General features: G+C 46.7%; 1 protein-coding gene across 7 annotated transcripts in view; it reads right to left on the bottom strand.

Moving 5' to 3' along the window:
• The window catches only part of KATNB1 (katanin regulatory subunit B1), a 434067-nt gene that overhangs the window by 185094 nt on the left and 225684 nt on the right, over nucleotides 1-23289 (bottom strand). For all 7 annotated transcript variants that reach the window (XM_069217361.1, XM_069217365.1, XM_069217360.1 and 4 more), the window contains one exon: nucleotides 15832-15882. In XM_069217361.1, coding sequence (XP_069073462.1) covers nucleotides 15832-15882 — 51 coding nt within the window. The remainder of the gene's footprint in view (nucleotides 1-15831; nucleotides 15883-23289) is intronic.

The raw sequence follows: 23289 nt of genomic DNA, 5'->3' as shown, positions 1-23289 counted from the left end.
GTCACAACCGGACACTCCAACTTGAACTGGACTTGGTCCCCTTCTTTTGCAGGCCTCTTCTGTCAGGATTCACATTGGTTTCACCCAGTCTGGTCTGGGTCTTTCACAGTCCTTTTCCAAAGTTAGCCTGTAGGTTTGGGGGAAAACTAGGCACTTACCTCTTCTCTATTGGTCGCTGGGGGGCACCCTGGTACTTAAATTTTGGGTTCCTCGTTCCTTTAGCTCCCCTGCACCAATTCCACTTCCTTGGGTGGGCGACTGCTTTTAGCATTCCACTTACTTAGTATATGGTTTGGTCTCCCCATAGGGCCTTCACTATTTTCCACTGTTTTTACTATTTTCTATTGCTTTCAATGCAAATCACTGACTTCTAATGTGTATTATTCTATATTTAGTATTTGTGTTACCATAGTAAATGACCTTTATTTTTGTAACACCAGGGGTTCTTGCATGTGTGAAAGTGCTGTGTGACTGTAGTGGTATTGCATACGCTTTGCATGTCTCCTGGATAAGTCTTGGCTGCTCATCTACAGCTACCTCTAGAGAGCCCTGGTTTCCTGCACACTGCCTACACCCCACCAATAGGGGATACCTGGTATAAGGTGATAACCCAATAGGTGCTCACCACACACCAGGCCAGCTTCCTACACAAGTTACTTACCTTTGGTAACGCATTATCTGGTAGATACTCTATCTAGTTACAGATTCCTTACCTTTGATTATTTTCCCAGGTGTCAGACTGATTCCGGAAACTTTTGCTGAGCAAATGCCCCTTGCTTGCTCTATTGGGTGGCTCCATTCCGCTCCGCCTGGCATTGTCAGCGTAGAAAGTGATGTCACGGCCCCCTATATAGGTGCCTCACAAACCCGCGGATGTCAGTTACTTTTGTCATATCTTTCCATGCCAGAAGCACAGAGCCATGACAAGAACTAGCGTGATGTATGTCAAAACTAGGGCCCTGAAAAAGGAATCTCCTTATCCCTAGTAAGAAGTCAGCAGAGAGGGGAGGCATGGGTGTGTGTAAGGAATCTGCAGCTAGATAGTCTCTCTATCAGATAATGTGTTACCAAAGGTAAGTAGCTTGTTCATGTGATAGAGATCTCTAGCTGCAGATTCCTTACCTTGATTAGATACCCAAGCCATATCGACCTGGGGGTGGGCTGCGGGCAATGTTTCAGACTAAAAGGTCCTATAGGACCTAACGGGTGAAATGTCGCCCCTTCGAACCTGACTGTCCAGGCAGTGGTATTTGGCAAAGTGCAGGGATGCCCACATTGCTGGCTGGCAGATATCCAGGATTGGAACTCCACGTGCTAACGCTACGGTCGCAGCTTTTTCCTGGGTGGAATGGGTCCTTAAACCCTCTGGAGGCTGCTTCTTAGCCAGGGCGTAGCAGATCTTAATACAGAGAACAACCCAGCAAGAAATGGTTCATTTCTGTACTGCCCATCCCTTCTTTGCTCCCACCTACCTCCACAAAGAGTTGGTCATCCACCTGTCACTCTTGAGCAGTCAAGGTATAACGACAATGGACGTAACAGCCAATGAAGTCGCTCCTCTTCCTTAGAGGGATGTGGGGAAAGAAGGTGGGGAGCGTGACAGTTTGACCCCGATGGAATGGGGTCACCACCTTATGAAGGAAAGAGGCAAGGGTGCGCAGCACCACCTTTTCTGGAAACACTGTGAGATATGGTGGATTAGATTATAAAGCCTGTATCTCACTCACCTTCCGGGCAGATGTTATTACCACTAAGAAGGCTGTCTTCACGGTGAGCAGCTGGAGGGGACAATTGTGCAATGGTCAGAAAGGAGCGCACATGAGGTATGTGAGAACTAGATTGAGATCCCACTGATGTATGACAGAGTGCAGGGGGAAACATATTTACACACCCTTTAGGAAACCTTTTTACAATAGGGGACTTGAAAAGAAAGGGTTGTTCAGGCAGCCCCAGAACGGCTGATGGAGCAGAGAGATAGCCCTTCAGTGTCCCAAGAGAGGAACTCTTTTGGGCAAGTGAATGAATGAAGAGACGAATATCAGATAGTGAAGCAGAGAGAGGATCTATAGACTTCTCTGTACGAAATTCTATAAATCTTTGCCAACGGCAGGCATGTACAGTTTTTGTGGAGGAACGCCTAGCTGCCATGCTAACTTTACAGACTTGGGGAGGAAAGTCAAAGGCTGTCACCTGCCGTCGCTCAATTTCCACGCATGAAGGCGCAGTTGACAGGTTTGGTTGAAGGACCCTCCCCTGCTGCTGCGATAGAAGAGCCTCCTGAAGGGTAAGCCTGATCAGCGGATCAATGCTCATTTTCAGATGCTTGGGATACCAAACTCTCTGTGCCTAGTCCGGAGCTACAGGGATTACTTGGGCTTGGTTGTTCTTGACCTTCTTGAGAACTCCTTGCAGGAGTGGTATGGGCGGAAAGGCGTACAGGAGGCCTGAGCTCTACTCACGACGAAAAGCATCACCGAAGAAGTGCAGCCTTGGAAACTCCAACGTGCAACACTGCTGACATTGTGCGTTCTCTTCGGACGCAAACAGATCTAACCAAGGCTCTCCCCGTTGCTGAAAGAGACCTTGTACCACCTTCGAATGGAGATGCCACTCGTGATCCTCTAGGCATCAACGACCAAGTTTGTCTGCCCTGACATTCAGAGAACATGCCAGGTGTTGAACCACCAGAGTTATGCTCTGCTGTTCCAGCCATGTCCAGAGATGCAGGGCCTTTTGACAAAAGATCCACGACCCCACCCAGCCCTGCTTGTTGCAGTAACACATGGCGGTGGTGTTCTCCGTGAACACCTGCACTAACTTCCCCTTGAGAGAGGGAAGAATTGCCTTCAACGCTAGTCGAATCGCCCTGCGCTCCAAAATGTTTATGTGGAGTCTCAATTCCGCCAGAGGCCAGAGTCCTCTGATCTCCACCTCTCCCAGATGGCTGCTCCATCCCAGGAGTGACGCGCCTGTCACTACTGTGAGGTCTGGTTGGGGAAGTGATTGGAGTCTGCCTCTGACCCAAGCGCACTTAGTTAACCACTACTGCAGGTCCTTCGCAGTTCCCTCCTAGATCTGGACCATGTCAGAGAGATTTTTCCTGATGCAAGAAGCCATGAGGCTCAGCAGCCTCAGGGTCATTCTGACCGAAATCCAGGACAGAGGCTGAAACATGGGTATCAGAGCTTGAATATCTTGGACTCGCTGCCCGGGAGGATAAGCCTGAAACTGCACTGTGTCCAGAAAAGCTCCTATGAAAGAGAGCACCTGAGAGGGAGTCAGGTGTGACTTTGTCATGTTTATAGTTAACCCCAGCGAATGCAGGAGGTTCGCCGTAGTCTGGAGGTGGGAGACGACAGCCTGGGGCGAACCCGCCTTCAATAGCCAGTCGTCGAGGTAGGGGAAGGATGAAACCCCTGACCTGCGCATATGAGCTATGACCACCGCCATCACCTTGGTGAACACTAGAGGGCCACTGATAAGGACGAATGGCAGTACAATGAACTGAAAGTGTTCGTGGCTACCCTACGTAGCCGGCAGGATAGGTATATGAAAACATGCAACCAGCAAGTCCAGCGCTACCAACCAGTCTGCTAAGTGTAGGGCAGAGAAGACCTGATCCAATGTGAGTTCCTTGAGCTTCTCCTTCTTGAGGAAAAGATTTATGGTCCATAGGTCTAGAATAGGGTGAAGACCCTTGTTCTTTTTGGGTATCGGAAAGTAGCAGGAATAACAACCATTGCCTACTTCTGATAGCAGGACCCTTTCTATGGCTCTCTTGGCCAAGAAAGCCGTAACTTCCTCTCGGAGCAGTGACAATGATCCTCCGTCAGCTGTTCGAATGTTGGTGGAATAGGAGGAGGGATGGATTGATAAAGCAGGGCATAGGCCTTCCTGATAATCTGCAGTACTCATGCATCTGATGTTATAAACTTTCAGCGGAGGAGATGATGGTGTATTCTCCCTCCAATTGGGCAAGCATGGTCCTGCAGAACTAGGAGGGCTTTGAGGCTGCAGCTGCTGGGGGCTGTGTGCAGACGACTTCTGGCCTGCAGACCAAACAGGTCTGAAGGCACCAAGCCCAAGTCCCTGCATACCCTGGGTTGCGTAGGACGGTGGCTAGCAGATGGCTGATGAGGAGCCACGCCCCTTCTATAGCAACAAAAGGGGTGAAAGCCAAATTGCGAAAGCTGGGTCGCCAAGAGCAGGGCGATAACTGCAGGCAATCGTCCTATTTACAGCAGCCCCTGTGCTGGGCTTGGACCAAATTCCCAGCAGGACATCTGTAAGTGCTCGTTGAGGGGCAAAAGGGGTTCAGATGTAGAAGACCCAGGCTGAAGCACTACAGTCAAGATATGTGCCTTGACAGTCACTGAGGGCAGTTCGAGGTCGAGGACCTCTGCTGCCCTATGCACCACCCTTGCACAGGACACTTTCTCCTCCGTATCCACAGTGGGGGGAGAAAGCAAGCGTGTATCTGTAGAGGTGTCCAGACCACTGGCTTCTCCTAGCTCCTCATAGCAGTCCAATGATCTTTCCAACGGGTGCTCAAAGGGTCCAGTGATCCTTCCCACTCTTCCCCTGTGCCTGGCTGTGACACATTAGGCTCAGGCAATGATCTGGCACCTGTGTGCACCGTTGGCACCGGAATCGGCATTGCACAACGCTATTCCAGCTCCGGTTCAAGGGGCATAAGAATCAGGCTGGCGTTGCCGGTGGGCGCCGGGAACATCAGTGCAACGACAGACGCCGGAGAAGGTTGCCAGGATACGACTGGCGCCAGTATGGATCCAAGCTCGGGTCCATGAGACTCTGCCAGTGTGGATCGAGTTGGAGTCTCATCCGACCCCCCCACTTGAATATGCGGTGCATGGCCTCGTAGAACTCCTTTATTTAAGCAGGTTTCAATCCAGATCGCGTGAAAGTTAGGAGTCGCGGAATCAAACTGGCTTACGGCTCCACAGAACCATGACGGTAATGCCGATATTCCCCACTTGTCTCATTAGCCCACGGACGAGGTAAAGTCGAAGTCCTCTTGGACTACTTCTTATGCCTCTTTCCTGAGTGTCCTGAGGACCTCGACTAGGAAGAAGAGGACTTGGTGCTCTGAGATCAGTCGTGTGGCTTCCTTCTCGACCGGGACCGGGCTCTACTCAGAGTCATGTGTGCCAGTGTTGCTGAAAGCCGGGCTGGAAGCAGCTTTGGGGACCCCTCTCTCAAAGCCTTTGGCACCATGGCCTGGCAGTCCAATCACAACTTGGAGTCAAGGTTGCACTCAAGGAACCATAGGCAAATGAGATAAACAACATGGTGCGGTGACAGGTGTCACACGGTTTGAACTCAGCCTTCCTCTAAGACATCTTGACACACAAGAAAAAAATCAACAAAATTTGAAAAAAGCCTGTCAAAAAGTTACAGAGCTGAAGCTCTCTCCGTATCTGCGCTAACTAGCATGGAAAGAAAAGAACTGACGCCCGCACGCCTGGGCCGGGATGTCACTTTAGGCGCCAATGACACCACAGGGAGCCAAATTGAGCCACCCAATGGTGTGCACAAGAGTATTGCGCAGTAAAAGTTTCCGGATCCAGCCTGATGCTTGGGAAAATCAAAGGTAAGGAATCCGCAGCTAGTCTGAACACTACTTTGAGTCATGGTCACGCTTGAGACACCATACACAGAAGAGATTGGGGTTTATAACCGACATGGCGCAGTGACAGGTGCCACCCGGCTTGAAACCTACCTTCCTAGAAGACATCCTAGACACACCTTCAAAAATAGTTAAGAAGGGGTAGTTCTTCTTCAGATCAGCACTAACTGGCGTGGAAAGATAAGAACTGACGTCCGCACACTTGGGTGGAGCATATACAGGTGACCATGATGTCACTTCTGGTGCGAGCAATGCCGCTGTACAGAACTGAACAAAACCACCTGACGGTGTGCAGGGGTACTGCTCACGCAAAAGTTTCCAGATCCAGTCTGATGCCCGGCTAAATTCAAAGGTAAGGAATCTGCAGCTAAAAGTCTCTATCAGATTGCACATTTTATACTGTATAATAGTTCTTAATGAATGTACATATATAAAATGCCATCTAAGCTGTAAATGTACTGGAATAAGAGATCTATCACATATACATAGACCTCGGCAGCGGTCACCTTAGCCCACTGAGCTATTTTAAAAAATAATAATTTTGGGCTGCAGGACAGCAGTAAAAATAGTTCAGTGGGTTAATGTCCCTGGTATAGAAATCATTAATAAACATCTGTGTTTCATCCTTCAAATACTCACTGATGTATGTGGCTAAAAAGTGACTGTCGGTTTGAACCAAATTTGCCCTCCTCTAAACTGCCTATGTCAGTCACCTATATCGCTGCTAATTTCCCAGCGATTGGAAGGCGTGTCTTCTTAAGTGCAAACCAAGCACAGCCACTTGCTGATACCTGGTACCACTGAAACCAAATCAAATCTACATCATATAGAGTCAAACATTCCAGTCCAAACTTACGATTAGGGGTGGGTGATCAATTCTGCTCCATCGGTGGAGTTTGCAGCATTTTGCCCACTCTGTGTTACGCTTGTAAAGCAGAGTTCCAGCAAGACTCCATAAACCGCCACATGGCAGTGTTTTTCTCACGTGCAATTCACCAACGGCAAGTTGCCGCCCCTAGTGTGATTTTTCGGTACTAGAAGGGCACCTGGCAAGATTTTCTCAATGAGATCAGTTGCGGGGGGTCGTGACCATTCGTGGTGAGAAAGCTGCTATTCGAGTAGAAAATCTACTACAGCGACAGCAAAGAAGCAACACCCTCTGGTGTGCTGTGTGGTGCCGTTCGCACTGACTTTGGAGAGCAGAACAAGCTCCCGGTGCTAATAATCAGCACAACATGTTGATTTCCTCTTGTTCGCGTAACTCCATGGAATCTCACAGTTTTTTGTAACCCTGCCCACCCCTACATATGATGACGAACACCGGACGGAAGCTTGGGTCTCAATCATCCCAGTGCTCAACTCCTCTATTTCCCCAGACAACCTTTACTTCTTTTACTTCCTTCTCATCCATCTAACTGCATATTTCACGCCAACCAGTTCCTTCTCCAATCACCACTCCCAGATGCCTCCATGAGCAACATCCCTTGCCACTCTAACCACTCTTGCTTCCTTACCTCTTACCCTGCCTGCTCCTCGTAACTGCTTTGCCACCATCTTACCTTCCCCTTGCCTACGTCTTCCATACTCCTCCTGTAACTTACTTTTGTACATCTCCTCACACCATCTTCACTCTTCTCTAAGTCCTCTGACCATTCTTACCTTTGAAATCCACTTCTAGCATCCCTTTCCTACACACTTCCCTCGCTCCTGTGCCTCACACCTGCTCCTTTCCTTACCCTTTCTGTGCGCTGCCTCCTTACATATTCATCCTCTTCATGCTAGGCTTCCCCACTTACACTGTCCACTTTCCTAATACATTCCCTGTCCATTACCTCCAGCCTCTTTATATCCCTACTTTCACTTCTCCCCATCCTCCATGTAGCCCAGGCCCATACTCCCGCAGGAGGCATAATTCTTCCACTCAATTCCAAAGGGGTGCCAGCTCGGAACTATGATGCAAAGCATGAATCAGAGATGTGCACAAGGTCTCCCATACCTCTGGGGGAAATTCAGCCTAAATTCTAGGTGAATGCAACAGTGTTAGCTGATCAGATGTTTACCATGGCAGAACACAGGATGGCTCACATGGAGGAAAGTTTGTTCTGTGAATCAGGCAGGAATATATATATATTTTGACTACATTATGTAACATTAGTTGGAGCAGGACCTCCATTTGACCCCACTTCCATACTCTGTCTTCCCTCAGCTGAGAGCAAGCAGCCAACCTGCTCCTGTGCTGCCTGAAAGAAAGAAATAATACATTAAAACACCTTAGAAGTGTCTCTTGAAAGGAGAGGATAGTTTCATATCTGCTTTGTAGAACGACTTTATTTTTGCCCCAAAAACCACAACATTTAATGAAAATTAAGAAAAGTGTTGGGATTCCTGGACAGTCCTCTGAAAACCGGGACTGTCTGTTACATCCAGGACATATGGTCACCCTACTGGGGCACAGATTTTGTTTTCAGAACCTGAAGCCTAGGATGTAGTTACCAGGATGTGGGCAATTGCTTGGGAGATACTATCTGTATTGTTATGGTATTTCCAGAGGTGGTAATTAGAACAATTCCGAAATTATTCATGCAACCCCTTGTGGGTGTATGTAATATCCAGAGCCAGACCACAAATTTACTCCTACTGTTATGTCTGACCTGTTCCGGGTTTTGCTTTTCAAAATCTGGTCACCCTATGCTCCAGCAGACCTTTCCATCTAGTCACAATATTGCGGACTACAAATAGGATGAAGCAACCAATACACCAAAAGCTAGTACATCACATGCAGCATTGACTAAGAGTCGCTTGACTGGCTAAAAGACTTGCTTCTCCACTAAACCAATAATGTTCCAATATTTCCCCTAATATGTTTGTGTGGTGGTGCCTGAGATTCTTTCACAATCCACCTAACAAAGTTTCTTGGGTGTATCTTAGTTCTCTATCATGAGTATTTGGAAAGCAGTAACTGGATAATCTAACCAAAAGGATATCTGAGGGCAGCCTGACCCATTTGACAGCCTTCCTTGACTTCAATCTCTTAGTAAGGCTTTGTGAAGTATTCCTCAATTTCTTGCTGGCAGCCCAACAGAGATCTACAGTATATCACGTCCTGACAAAGTGTCAGCAGGAGTTTTCCTTCTTCCCTTTAGACCTAACGCTAAGGAAACAATAAGTATTCTGACAGCATAAGGTAAGCAAGAACTACCCAGCCACCTCTGGACGGTTTAGACAGGGATTCCATGTCACTTTGTAATGTTTAGGTATATTTTACAACTATAACACGCATAAATGCCCCAGGGATTCCAGTCACTGGCTTGAAAAGTATAAAAAGGAGGACTTCAATCTGAAAAGGACAGATTGTTAATGGTTTCCGAAATTACGTATAACCAGATAGAGCAAACCTTCAATGGGAGAGAGTCCCACAGACAGCACCTGAATTGATAAAGCCTGGCCACCATGACACATTTCTTCAAATTTTACGCATGCAAAACAAAGAGACCTGTGCTGATCTGCGGATGGCAGGCAAGAATAAAAACAGAGGCTCTTTAGCACAGAGTGCTTATAATAGGGAGCCAATCTTTTTTGTTTTATTACTGGACATTGAAGCTGTGCAGGGAAGCTTGGCAGCTGGAAGACCCATTTTGCATAATCATGACTGACGCCTACCATGGACTGAATTACAAAAAACTGAAATTGCTACAGGATAAAAGAAAGCACTTTCTTTAAGGCTTTAAGCGCATAAAGGAAACTACTAGCCACATTAGTGACCTGTTGTGTTGTTTAAAAGAGAGCTTATTATTAAATAAAAGTGTTTTGCCATTGCAGAAACTGGTAGACAACATCCTAAAATCTCTGGCAACCAGGCAAACAGCCAGATCACAGGAGGGAACGCCCAGTACAACTAACTCTGTTTTGTCTCTCATTGAGCTCCATGGAATTGTTGTCAATCCTTGAAGCTCCTTCTAACAAACAAGTACAAAACTTCAGCTGAGCTCAGAGTTCCCATTCAATCTGACTAGTTGTCATCTGGGTAACACATAGTCAACATACCAAAAGAAATTATAAGCTTGGCCATGGTCCTCAGGGATAAGCCTTGAAGAACTCCATAGGACAAACAAACAAAAGGCGAACAGAAAGGGGTTAGGAGCCCTTTTGGCTGAGGTTTGGTTAAAAAAAGGAGGCAATCAAGTCTAGAGACAGACGTCTGATACCTGCTACAGGTGATCGAGTGATCAGTACCTTATAGGATCCTATATCAAAAGCAGCAGACAGATCAAATATGACGATTGCAAATTCCTCTCCCTGGGCAAAGTCTTAAGGAACTCACCTTGATCTACAATGCCATCTCTATACTGTGAGCTAGGCTGAAATTCTGCCTGTGAACTATCTAAAAGGAAATTAGAGAAGGTGAACAACGTAAATTGGGGCTTTACAACCTTCTCTGCGATCAAAGTTAGTAACGGGATGGGCTGATAACTAATCAAACTGTTTACATCTGAAGACAGTTTTTCAGAAAGGGTCTTTCTCTCCCAATCATTAGGAATGACAGTCGCTGAAAGGGGGCATTAACCATTTCCTTACTCTGTGGACCTAACAGATCAGTATGTTGAAGACATTTTCTGGTGGGACAGTGATGAGTTGGAAAGCCACAGTGCACAGATTATACCAAAAAAAAAACAACGTGCGCGGATCAGCTGAAATAGCAGCAAAGTAATGTAATTAAAAAATTAGAGGGCTGGTGCCAAGATGAAAAACCTGTAGAAGGCAAGGAACAATCTGTGGACTGAAAAGTATAACATATTTTGGAACTTGGATTTAAAACACTGCAAAAGGGGTTCACACAACTCCAGAAAGGGTGTCTTAGTGGCAAATTTTGGATTTGTATACTCAGAAAATTGTAAATATCTTTTTAGAAGGCATATTATCCTGCAGTATTTGGGAAGCATAATATTGTTCTAGAGGAGGTGTTAGTTTTTTATTGTTTCTCAGCACTACATTTTTGTATTTATTTTTGGCAAGGCTGAGAAATCTCGTCTCCAAAGGAGCTGTAATCGCTTACAAACCAATTTCTCTTCCACCAGGTTCTGACTATTTCATGGAGTCAATACTTTTACTCGATATTAGGTCACTGTTTTCATTGGAGCCACACCACTCAATGCTAAAGTTAGCCAGCAACTAAATTCATTGAACTTTATAGGGGGTTATTTTTTATGACAGTAGAAGAGGAAGATAGGAGATCTCCAATATGGAGTCCAGAATCTTGGTAAGTTCTAGTTGATTGTTGTAATACAAAGCATGGTATTGGAAGTAGACTGGGCAGATTTGAACTACAAGGAAAATAGTAGTACTACACAAGGTCCGACACTGAAAATGTCTTAGATCAGAAAGGAAATCTTTGAAGATCCATTTTAAGACGTCCCACATTAGTAGGAACAAATACCTGCTGACAAAGCCCAGTAGCTGCACAAGACTCAATAAGACATCTTGCTGCAGGGAGTTAGAGGCATCCTCTCAAATATTAAAATCTCCCAATGCCAAACATTATTTGGAAATACTTAAAACTGACTGTACAAGTGAGTCTGCAAATTCACTGTCAAACTGTTTAGCCAGAACTGGAGGGAAATAGATAAGCATTCTGCTCATAACGGTGTTGTCACTAATAGAAACAAAAAAAAGAGATTCTGTGTTAAGTGCACCTATAAGTTCCAAATGTCAATGGTAAGAGAGTCCCTAAAAATGATGGCATGGCTAGCCTGCCACCTTAACCAGTCGTCCTGTCTAAATGATTGATTTTGTATTCTGGTGGAACGCAAGAGAAATTATAAGACATAAAAGATATCTTAATTCATGTTTTAGTTAAAGTGATCATGACGTTTCATAAAAGTTCTATTACTAAGTAATGTGACGGACAAACTGACCATATTAGAATGAGTAAAAGAAATGACAATATTGGGCTCCAAATGTTTAGCTAAGGAACTCCTAATATGCAATGTAGTGGACAGTGCAAACTCTCCTCAAGGATACAAGAGACTGTCAGCAGAAATTCGACCAAGGGTTCTTTCTGACCACAGTTGGGTGAAGATACACTTTCTTTTGGCCTGCCTCCAACACACCCGGATGCAGCGGCTTGCTTTTAGTGCACCAACTAGATGCACAGTGACTGCTGATGTATGGCAGTGTCTGCCTGCCAATGCTCCTAGTGTCAAACAGCTATATTGCAGCGCACAAAACTAGCAATATGGCTGTCAGTTTGCATGAGCCGATCAAGTGCAGTGTGCCAAGAAAATAGGGTAGTATCTAATAAATTGAAGCCACCCACCTGCTGGCTCAGAACAAAATTACTCCAAAAATGTAAAACACACCCAGGGTTTGTCATTTTATATTGCTCTGCATGCAAGTGTGCGTGGTTTGAACAATGTGTTTCTGTTAAAAGGATGGACCGGATGAAGAAATAACTTATGCTTATCTTTTTAGGCACTAATACGCCTTTCCTACATTGCGGCAAGTAGGCCTGTGTGTTTGTTTGACTGTTGTTGTGTATGTCCACTTGTAATTTGCCTGACTGACACAGAGAGGACATCTAGTGACTGAAAAGTAGCTTACATGGGGCAATATCTGTCGTGACGAAAGCCCAGGATCCTGGAAGGCTGAGGGAAAGTAGCACCTTTCTGGCATAGTTACCCCCCTCTTTTTTGCCTGATGTCAGTATGTTTGGACTTTAGTACACTGGGATCCTGCTAACCAGAACCCAAGTGTCAGTGCTCTCTCTCCTAAATTGAATTGGTAAGTAACTTTTACACCTCACAATTGGTAGACTGGTGCACTCATGTAAGTCCCTAGAATATGGTACTTGGGTTCCCAGGGCATTGGTACACCAAAGGTCCCACATGGGCTGCAGCATGTATTGTGCCGACCATGGAGGCCCATGCAAACTGTGACTACAGGCCTGCTATTGCAGTCTGTGTGAAATGGTGTATGCACTGTCCACCCCAGATTTAAGGTTTGCCTTATATCATGGTTACTGTACTCTGACCCTATAGGCCACCCCAAGGTAGGCCCTTCAGCCCAAGTGCATAGTTCATGGTTGTCAGTGTGAACCACCCCTGCATGAACAGAGGAGTCTCTATAATCCCCAGATCCCATTTTCTGGGCTTTGTGAGTGTGGTAAATCCATCTTAAGGTATGTAGTGGACACTGGTCAACAAGAGATGTCCAACTACATAATGGCTTCACCAAACCTAGGCAAGTTTGATATAAGAAATGTTGGAATCATGCAACTACACCGATTCCAGTGTTGATGCATGATCCCATGTACTCTGGGGGTTCCCTATGGGCTTCTCCATATCTGCCTGAACAGCCAGGATTTACATGACAGCCCGTGCTGCTGCTGACCCCAGACACTGTTCAGCCCTCCCGCTGCTTAGCTTACCTCAGGCAGGGGAAAGCAGAACAAAGGATGTTTTGTAAGAGGGGGGTGTGACCACCTTTCCTTTAGAAATAGGTGTCACTGGGCTGGGGTATGGGTGCCTCTGAGTGCCACCTGGCTACTATGAAGAGCACATTTGGTGCCCTCCATGCATAAAATGGTTTGGTTTACTCCAGTGCAGGAGCCCCTGACTCCCACTCTAACGCGAAACCACACAAAGGACAAGGGAGTGATCAACCCCCTGTCCAGCTCCTCCCCAAGGGAGGTGCACAGAGCTCTGCCAGATGGCCACTTGATTCTGCCATCTTGAAAATAATATGAGCAGAGGCCCGTGGGAGCATGGTACTTGTTAGTCCAGCTGGGAGACGTTCCTGACCCTCCCCGATAGGTGAGTTACTGCAGTAAGTGTCCAACCCCCTTCCTGGGTTACTTAAGGGCTCCCCTGAGGGTGGGACCCCAGATTTGTCTGAAAGACTTCCAGATCTGTCTGCAAGTCTCTTCTGCAAGACAATTCTGCAACCTGGACACAGGAACCTCTGCTGTTCTTCGCAGGATCTAAGAGCAAGAGTAGTATCAAATAGGAGGGCTCTTACTGCAATTTTGTTTCCAAGTTCTGCAAGACTTCTGCAACCCATGTGGTCGTGTATACTCCACAGTCACAGGGACTCCGCCTGCACTTAGGAAAGCAAGAAGGAATCTTCCATGGAGTGAAGGAGTCACTCCCCTGCATCAGCAGGCACCTCAATGACGACTGGTTTGTGGATCCTGCTGTCCCACAGACTCTTCAAGTCTCTACAACATGGGTGGTGGTTCTGTGGCTCTCCAGGGGTCTAACCTATCTTCATTGCAACTGGGAAGTCTGTGGTCTCTCAATGGAGCAGCATGGCCGGAACTCCTGTGCACCACATCTGTCGTTGCCAAGGTTTGTTGGCTCTCCAGTCCAGAGACCTCGTAGCTCCAGGAAGCCCCAGCCTCCAGTACTACACAGGTCCAAGAATGACATTCTCTGCAACTCCTGTGACGTGGGCATCCCTCTTTGCTGTGCTGCTGAGGACTTCCTGTAGTAGCTGCCAGAGGGTCCACCTGGGGGCTCCAACGATTCCTGCTGGCTCTCCTGCTTGCTGAGGGCTGGCCCTTACCTACGTGCCAAGTATGGCTCACCTGGACCTTGCTGGTGCCCACAACCCCTGCAAACTCAGTGCCACAATTACCTGCATTTGCCCAGGCCTGTTGGTGGACCCGCTGTTCACTGACCTCTCTGCGATTCGACAAGTGGCATTGGGCAGCTCGTGGACAACTCCTGGGATCGTCCTACCTCACCTGGACTCCACAGCTGCATTTCTTCGTCCACTGTCCAACAGGAAAGCATCTCCAAGAAGGATGGGCATTGCCTCACTGCACCGCCTAGGCACCTCCAGGCGGTCTGGACTCTGTCTCATCTTACCATAGGTCCTCTTCTTCAGGAATCCATGCCTGGGTTCCACCGATATGGTCCACGGGTCACAACAGCTGCTGGACAACCGACGTCCCCACTGACTTCAACGGGAGGTTCTGACACTAGTTCACCCCTATGCACCCGGGATCCCTGGTGTAGGTACTCCACTGTTCCGGGTATACACAGGTGTAGGTACTATCCAACCTGCCTTGTTTAAATGGGTTTCCTCTGGGTCCTTTGGGAAGGGTCCTTATTCGCGTAAACTCCAACTGCGACTCCCCCATGTCATCCTATGAACACAGACCCAGGGTTAAAACTCTGCCCCAGGTGACTGGGGAATCCTACCTACTTACCTTTGGGGTGTTAGTACTTCCCCAGTCCTAACGTCCTTGGGTGGTAGTGTGGGTTGGGACTGATTTTCGGATTCCATTTCTTTAGTAAATGGTTTGTCCCTCCATAGGGCCCATGATACTTTATGCCTTTACTTACCTGTTGCTAAGTATATTTATGTACGTCCACATCTCCGATTAAGAGCTATACCAAAGTTAGTTCTTAAGTGTTTGTTACAATAAACATAATATTTTTCTAACACTGGTGTGGGGTTCTTTCCGGTGTGCACATCACTGACTGAACTGTGTGGCATTTGCAACCGCTTTACACCCTCCTGGATGAGCCTTAGCTGCTCTCCACAGCTACCCCAATGAGAGCTCTAGTTATCTAGAACTGCCTACACTATCACTAAGGGTTGCCTGGACTCAGTACAGGGTGCTTCACTTACGGGTGTACACCACGTCAGCCTCTCCAGTAGCTACATTTGGCACCATTAGGTCAGCCTGCAGCCATGCTATACTACGTGTCGTCCCTGCGGAACCCTGGAGCCCTTCACTCTGTCTGCCACTCTCCAATCCAGCTTCACAACACTATATACTAAAGGTCTATAAAAAAAAAATCAAGTCCATGCGTGGGCCAAATTACAAGTTTCTAACTCAAAGAAAACTAAATGGCCAGTAAACCTTACGCTGCATGTAAAAAGAGAAAAACATTGATATCTGACTTGATTAACAAAGACATACAACCAGCAACTAGAGCTCTAGTAGACAGAGGTTTTAAAACAATACAAAAATGGAGCACGCATATTTTGGAAAATGTTTCATAACCAAATAAGTGTAGCTTGTCAATACCTGGAGGCAAATGTTTCACTGTGACTCTGGGAATTAGAAGTGTAGCAGAGTTGTGTTTGGAATACTACAAATCATGGAAACAAAAGATGCGGTCTCTTCCCACCCTCCCAAAAATAAATCAAATAAAATACACCAAATCCAAACTCACCATCTTCCACTGGGGCAGGAAATGGATCAGTCTTTCGTGGTGGGGTCCGAGCTGGGAATTAAGACGTAGTGGAAAAATAGAATTGGTATTGGGCAAAATACAGTTTATTTCAAGAACCTGTTAAGTAATCCATTATACATCACAGTAACAACATATCTGACAGCAGTCGCAAAACACTTTTTGTCATCTTACTTAAAATGCTCTAGCTCACACAAAAAGTAGCACAATCCTAGAGAAACTTATTTTGTGTGGGAGCAGTTCAGCTTATTGTATAAATATTACTTTGCACATAACAATGGAAAAAGAGGAACAATAAACTAAGATTCTAGTAACTAATCATTGACCTCATTCCTGTTTTTTTATATTTGATGTTTGGCAGTGATAAGTGGAAAGGCACTGCAATTTTGAAGTCTACCTGCTGGACAGTAATTAGAGCTATCTTCATCTTGGATTTCACACTAAAATCTGACACCATGCGCCTCTCCCCTCTCACTTCTTAACTCTGATTTTATTGACAATGCCGCCATCAGTTTGCCAAAACACTGTCCTTTTTAGGCTACTTTTTCTGGCGTGATTGATCAGGTCTAGTTTCTCCATCTGCTCACAGAAAAAGGGCTGACAGAAATAGGTTTCCCTTTCGACTAAATCTTGCCTCTTTGAATAGCAAGATTAATGGAAAGGTTTACTATATGTAGGAGGCTGGCCTGGTTTGTAGTGGTACCAAGGGGTACTTACACTCTGCACCAGGTCCAGTTATCCCTTATTAGTGTAGAAGAGGTGTCTATCAGCTTAGGCTGATAGAAAAGGTAGCTTAGCAGAGCAGCTTAGGCTGAACTAGGAGACGTGTAAAGCTCCTACTATACCACTGGTGTCATATGCACAATATCATAAGAAAACACAATACACAGATATACTAAAAATAAAGGTACTTTATTTTTATGACACTATGCCAAAAGTATCTCAGTAAGTACCCTCAGTATGAGGATAGCAAATATACACAAGATATATGTACACAATACCAAAAATATGCAGTAATAGCAATAGAAAGCAATGCAAGCAATGTACAGTCACAATAGATTGCAATGAGAGCACATAGGTATAGGGGCAACACAAACCATATACTCCAAAAGTGGAATGCGAATAACATATGGACCCCAAACCTATGTGAGCTTGTAGAGGGTTGCTGGGACTGTAAGAAAACAGTGAGGGTTAGAAAAATAGCCCACCCCAAGACCCTGAAAAGTAGGTATAAAGTGCACCTAAGTTCCCCAGAGAGCACAGAAGTCGTGATAGGGGAATTCTGCAAGGAAGACCAACACCAGCAATGCAACAACAATGGATTTCCAGACGAGAGTACCTGTGGAACAAGGGGACCAAGTCCAAGAGTCACACTCAAGTCGTGAGTGGGCAGATGCCCAAGAAATGCCAGTTGAGGGTGCAAAGAAGCTGCCACCGGATGGTAGAAGCTGTGGATTCTGCAAGAACGAAGAGGACTAGGAACTTCCCCTTTGGAGGATGGATGTCCCACGTCGTGAATAAGCTTGCAGAGGTGTTCCCACGCAGAAAGACCGCAAACAAGCCTTGTTAGCTGCAAGGGTCGCGGTTAGGGTTTTTGGATGCTGCTGTGGCCCAGGAGGGACCAGGATGTCGCCAATTGCGTGAGGAGACAGAGGGGGCGCCTAGCAAGACAAGGAGCCCTCTCAGAAGCAGGCAGCACCCGCAGAAGTGCCGGAACAGGCACTACGAAGAAGAGTGAACCAGAGCTCACCCGAAGTCACAAAAGAAGGTCCCACGACGCCGGAGGACAACTCAGGAGGTCGTGCACTGCAGGTTAGAGTGTCGGGGACCGAGGCTTGGCTGTGCACAAAGGAAATCCTGGAAGAGTGCACAGGAGCCAGAGCAGCTGCAAATCACGCGGTACCCAGCAATGCAGTCTAGCGTGGGGAGGCAAGGACTTGCCTCCACCAAACTTGGACTGAAGAGTCACTGGACTGTGGGAGTCACTTGGACAGAGTTGCTGAGTTCCAGGGACCACGCTCGTCATGCTGAGAGGGGACCCAGAGGACCGGTGATGCAGTCTTTTGGTGCCTGCGGTTGCAGGGGGAAGATTCCATCGACCCACGGGAGATTTCTTCAGAGCTTCTAGTGCAGAGAGGAGGCAGACTACCCCCACAGCATGCACCACCAGGAAAACAGTCAAGAAGGCTGCAGGATCAGCGATACAAGGTTGTAGTAGTTGTCTTTGCTACTTTGTTGCGATTTTGCAGGCGTCCAGAGCAGTCAGAGGTCGATTCCTTGGCAGAAGGTGAAGAGAGAGATGCAGAGGATCTCTGATGAGCTCTTGCATTCGTTATCTAAAGAATACCCCAAAGCAGAGACCCTAAATAGCCAGAAAAGGAGGTTTGGCTACCTAGGAAGGAGGATAGGCTAGCAACACAGGTAAGAGCCTATCAGAAGGAGTCTCTGACGTCACCTGCTGGCCGTGGCCACTCAGAGCAGTCCAGTGTGCCAGCAGCGCCTCTGTTTCCAAGATGGCAGAGGTCTGGAGCACACTGGAGGAGCTCTGGGCACCTCCCAGGGGAGGTGCAGGTCAGGGGAGTGGTCACTCCCCTTTCCTTTGTCCAGTTTTGTGCCAGAGCAGGGCTGGGGGATCCCTGAACCGGTGTAGACTGGCTTATGCAGAGATGGTGAGATCGGTCTATAGGACTTGTATCTAGACAGATTTCTGCCTGGTTTCTTAACCAATTTTATTATTGCATCATTCAAAGATTCGTGAGGTTTCTCCCCCTTGTCATAAATCTCTTGAAACAAAGTTAACATAATTGGCTTCCCCCAATACTTTATACAATTCTATGGGGATACCATCCGGGCCTGCTGCTTTCGCTCCCTTCCCTAGCCTCAGCGCAGACATAGTCTCTCCCTTGGTAATTTTTTTATTCATAAAATCCTTCTCTATGGCTGTAATTTTGGGAAGGATATCCGCACCCACCCATCTTCTAACCCCTTCTGTCGTTATCACTATATCATCCTTGAATAGCTCTGAAAAGAACAATTGGAAAGCCTCCCTTATATCATTACTATTTGTCCATCTCACCCCCATTCAATCAGATATCTCTCTAATATCGTTTTTGGTCATATCTGTCTTAGCTTTCCATGCTAACAATTTCCCTGCATTCTCTCCATATTCAAAATGGGCTAATTTGCTAGCATCCCATCTTTTTTTTAACCTTATCTGTAGTATCTCCTCCAATTGTGTTTTCAAGTATCTTCTCCTGGCTTCCAACTTGTCTAAAGACTCTACCCCATCCTTTTCTAAACGGTCACACTCAGCCAATTTCTCTTCCAATGTGCACATATCCATCTTATACTTCCTATTCCTACCTATAGTGAGGCTCGTTATTTTACCTCTTCTAAACGCCTTACATGCATCCCACACCACACTTACTGGGGCCGAACCAATATTAAATTTGAAAAACTCTTCTGTTTGGATAAACAGTTGTGTCACACCATCGTTCTCCAACAACAAAGGTCCGTCTAGTGTCCACCTCCTCATCTTCCTTTTTGTGGTGAGTTTAATTGTTAATGCCATCGCCGAATGGTCCAATAAAGGTGCAGCCATATATTATGATTCATCAACCGCTTCCATTAGTCTTTGAGCTATCAAAAAATAGTCTACCCTAGAAGCATGGTCATATTTCTTGTTCCTAAATGAGAAAACCTGTTGGTCTCCCACTCTTACTCTGCAAATATCACATAGACAAAGTTTTCTAATTTTTGTCTTAAGGAAACTCTGAGATTTTGGCATGACTGTAGACGTCGCACTTGATGATCTAGCCAGATTATTGTCCAGCAACACATTGAAGTCCCCTGCCATAATGATCGGGTTAGGAAAATCCAAAAGGTGAAAAAACATCATCCTCATCGGTTCCAAATCATCGGAGTTTGGCCCATAGAACCCAACCACTGTTAGCACTGTGTCATATACCTGAAGTTTGGCAGTAGACCAGTGTCCTGTATTATATGAAACTGCTATTAAGACTACTGCATTAATCTGCTGCTTAATTATTATGGCCACTCCCCCCCCCTAAAGTGAGAGTTCTTTTCTGTGCATACCAAATATTGGACCCACTTTTGAGCTTTAAACATTTTCAAACATTCCCTTCCCATCAAATGGGTCTCCTGCAAAATTATAATATGCGCTGGAGTATCCCTCAGGTATAGCAGAATTCTAATTTTCCTTCCTCTAATTCTCAACCCATTCACATTCCATGTCATAACTTGCAACAAACTGCTATCCCCTTCCAGTTTCATGTCGTCAATACCCATTTTCTTCTCCTTCTTCCAAATAGTATTGCCGCTTAGTAAGCCTGAGGTGAATGAGGTTTTTTCCTTTCCCTCCCTAATGCTCCCCACCCAGTGCTCCCCCTCTACTTCACTCCGTGACCCCTCCCCCCATACCCCACCCAAGGGGAACCAGTCCTGGTCTCATTATGGGCTAGCTGATGTGCCCAGATTAAGAGCACCTCTGGGAGACCTGGCCAGAGGGTTGTGATAAAGTAAACCCAACCTCCTTATCTAGGATGTTCCATTCCTGATAGTCCCTAACAGTTCATCTGCTGTTTTTAGATCTCTCACATAATACATCTTGTTATTATACATCACAAGCAGGAAGGCTGGAAATTTAAGCTGCGCCGTAGCACCCAATTTCCTGAAGTCCTCAAGACGTTTCCCTAGTTCCCACTGTTTGTTGAGAGTATTTCTGGCAAGATCCAACCTAACTTCAAAAGAGAAATCCTTCCCCTTTAAAGTTTTTTGTTTTAATGCTTTTAACAAAATCTTCTCCTTCAGCGCATAGGTCTGAAAATTAACCAAAATCTTACGTTGCTTCTTTTATTTTACCGGGATCTCTCCTAAAGGGGTCCCTATAGATCCTCTGAATATCTACAGCAATTACCTTATCCGTCTCCTCCAACTGCAGTGCACTATTGATAAGTGAGGCTATATACAACTTGATATCATCTCCTTCCACCCCCTCTGGTATATTTAAAATTCTCAAATTGTTCCTCCTTGATACATTCTCTAGCTGTTCCAATTCATCTTGCAGTTCTTGTTCACTCACTTTCGACTGCCGCAAGTCCTGCTTGATTAACACTACGTCTCCTTTCAGAACTTCTACTGTCTCTTCCAATACCTGCCAACAAATCAAATTTTGTTTCCAATGTTTCGCAGGCCTCTCTTATACCAGCTTGATTTGCCTTAAACACTGCAAACCCCTTTTTAATCTCCTCTGATAACTTTACTATCATCACTTCTATAGGGGAGGTCATTTGGGTTTTCGCCCCTTCCTCCATCATCGAAGTTTGCGATTAACCTGGTGCACTGTTATTGTTTTGTGCCTTGACCCTGCCTGGGGGGCTCTCTACAGAGGGGGTCTGTTCACCTTGAACCTCCAGATTTATCCCCGGGGCAGGGAACTGCCCTTTAGTTTCCTCACCCTTATCCACCACTGCTGTCTACTCGTTGTACCTCAGTCCCCTCCTTATCCACCACTATATTGGCAAGAGACTCCATTTCCGCCTCCCCCCCTCGTCTAAGGGGCTGCAAGAATTACCTAACACCATTGAGGGGAGAATTTTAAAGTCGGACCTTAACGATGGGGTGATTCTTGGCCTCCCAACCACAGGGGACTTCGCTTTCCCTTTCTTGCTCAACTTGGTTCTCAAATTACTTCTCCCCCGCTTACACCCTTCCTCCTTTGGGATCCCACGTTGTGTCCTCTCTACCAGGGGCTCTTCTGCATACTCTCCAAGTACGCCCCTGCAGTCCCCGCTCTTACCTTTAATTCTGTTCACCTCCCCAGTAGCACAAACATCTTATTTCCCCCTGGGGCTTTTCTCTTCATGCTTCCTCCTGCCTCCGGCCGAGCCTACTAGCTCCTCCTCTTGTGCCCGCGAGCTTTGGCCGGAAAAACCTCCTCCTCTCACCCCATCCACAGACGCTCCATCCACTGCACCTTCCTTCAGGTTCAGCACCCTGCTTGTGCTGACTGTCGCTGCTTCGACCTCCTCAGAGAGGCAAGCGTGCAACAGCCGAACGGCTCCTCCTAAGCTCCAGGACTGCGCAGGTCCAGAGCGCCATACCTCTGGAGCTTACCGCGCACATCCAGGCGCTTCACGCTCCTTCCCACACCCTCCGGCCAGGCCCCTTCGCGCACGCGCTCAGCGGCCACCCTCCTCGTTGGCCATGTCCTCCCCCCCCTTCTTCTTCTTCCAGGCAGATGTTATTGCCACTAAGAAGGCTGTCTTGATCATGAGCAGCTGGAGGGGACAATTGTGCAATGGCTTGAAAGAAGCGTACGCGGTATGTGAGAACTAGATTGAGATCTCACTGAGGCATGACAAAGGGCATAGGGGGAAACCTATTTACAAGCCCTTTAAAAACCTATTTACAATGTTAGACTTGAAAAGAGAGGGTTGATCAAGAAGCTGCAAAAAGGCTGATAGAGCAGAGAGTTAGCCTTTCAGTGTCCCCAAAGAGGAACCCTGTTGAACAAGAGGAAGAATATCAGATTTATAGACTTCTCTGTACAATATCCTACAAATCTTTGCCAACTACAGGGATATACCTTTTTTGTGGCGGAACGCCTGACTGCCAAGATAACGTTACAGACTTCAGGAGGAAGGTCGAAGGCTGACAACTGTTGCTGTCCAATCTCTAGACATGAAGGTGCAGAGTTGACAGGTGCAGGATCCTCCCCTGCTGCTGCAACAGAAGATCCACCCAAAGGGGCAGCCTGATCAGAGGATCGATGCTCATTTTCAGAAGCTAGGGATACCAGTCTCTCCATGCCCAGTCCGGAGCCACAAGGATTACTTGGGCCCGGTTGTTCTTGATCTTCTTGAGAACTCTGAGCAAGAGTGGTATGGGCGGAAAGGCGTACAGGAGGCCTGAGCTCTACTCGTGATAAAAAGTATCACTGAACGAGTGCCACCTTAGAAACTCCAACTCGTAATACTGCAGACACTGCGCATTTTCTTCGGAGATCAATAGATCTAACAAAGGCTCTCCCCACTGACAAAAGAGACCTTGTACCACCTCTGAATAGAGACGGCACGCATGATCCTCTACGCATCGATGGCTGAGTTCATACGCCCTGGCGTTCAGAGAACCTACCAGCTGTTGAACCACCAGGGTTATGCTCTGCTGTTCCAGCCAAGTCCAGAGATGCAGGGCCTCTTGACAAAGGGTCCACGACCCCACCCCGCCCTGCTTGTTGCAGTACCACATGGCAGTGGTTTTGACCGTGACGGTTTTGACCGTGAACACCGTGAACTTCTCCTTGACATAGGGAAGAAATGCCTTCAACGCTAGTCAGATCTCATTCTGTCATCTGGATGATTCCGTCTCCCAGATGGCCGCCCCATCCCAGGAGTGACGCATCTGTCAAAATGTGACATC

The sequence above is a fragment of the Pleurodeles waltl genome, chromosome 12 (assembly GCF_031143425.1).
Source record: "Pleurodeles waltl isolate 20211129_DDA chromosome 12, aPleWal1.hap1.20221129, whole genome shotgun sequence".
NCBI lineage: Eukaryota > Metazoa > Chordata > Amphibia > Caudata > Salamandridae > Pleurodeles > Pleurodeles waltl.
The sequence above is the reverse complement of the archived record's forward strand: the minus strand, read 5'-3'. Positions and strand labels throughout refer to the sequence as shown.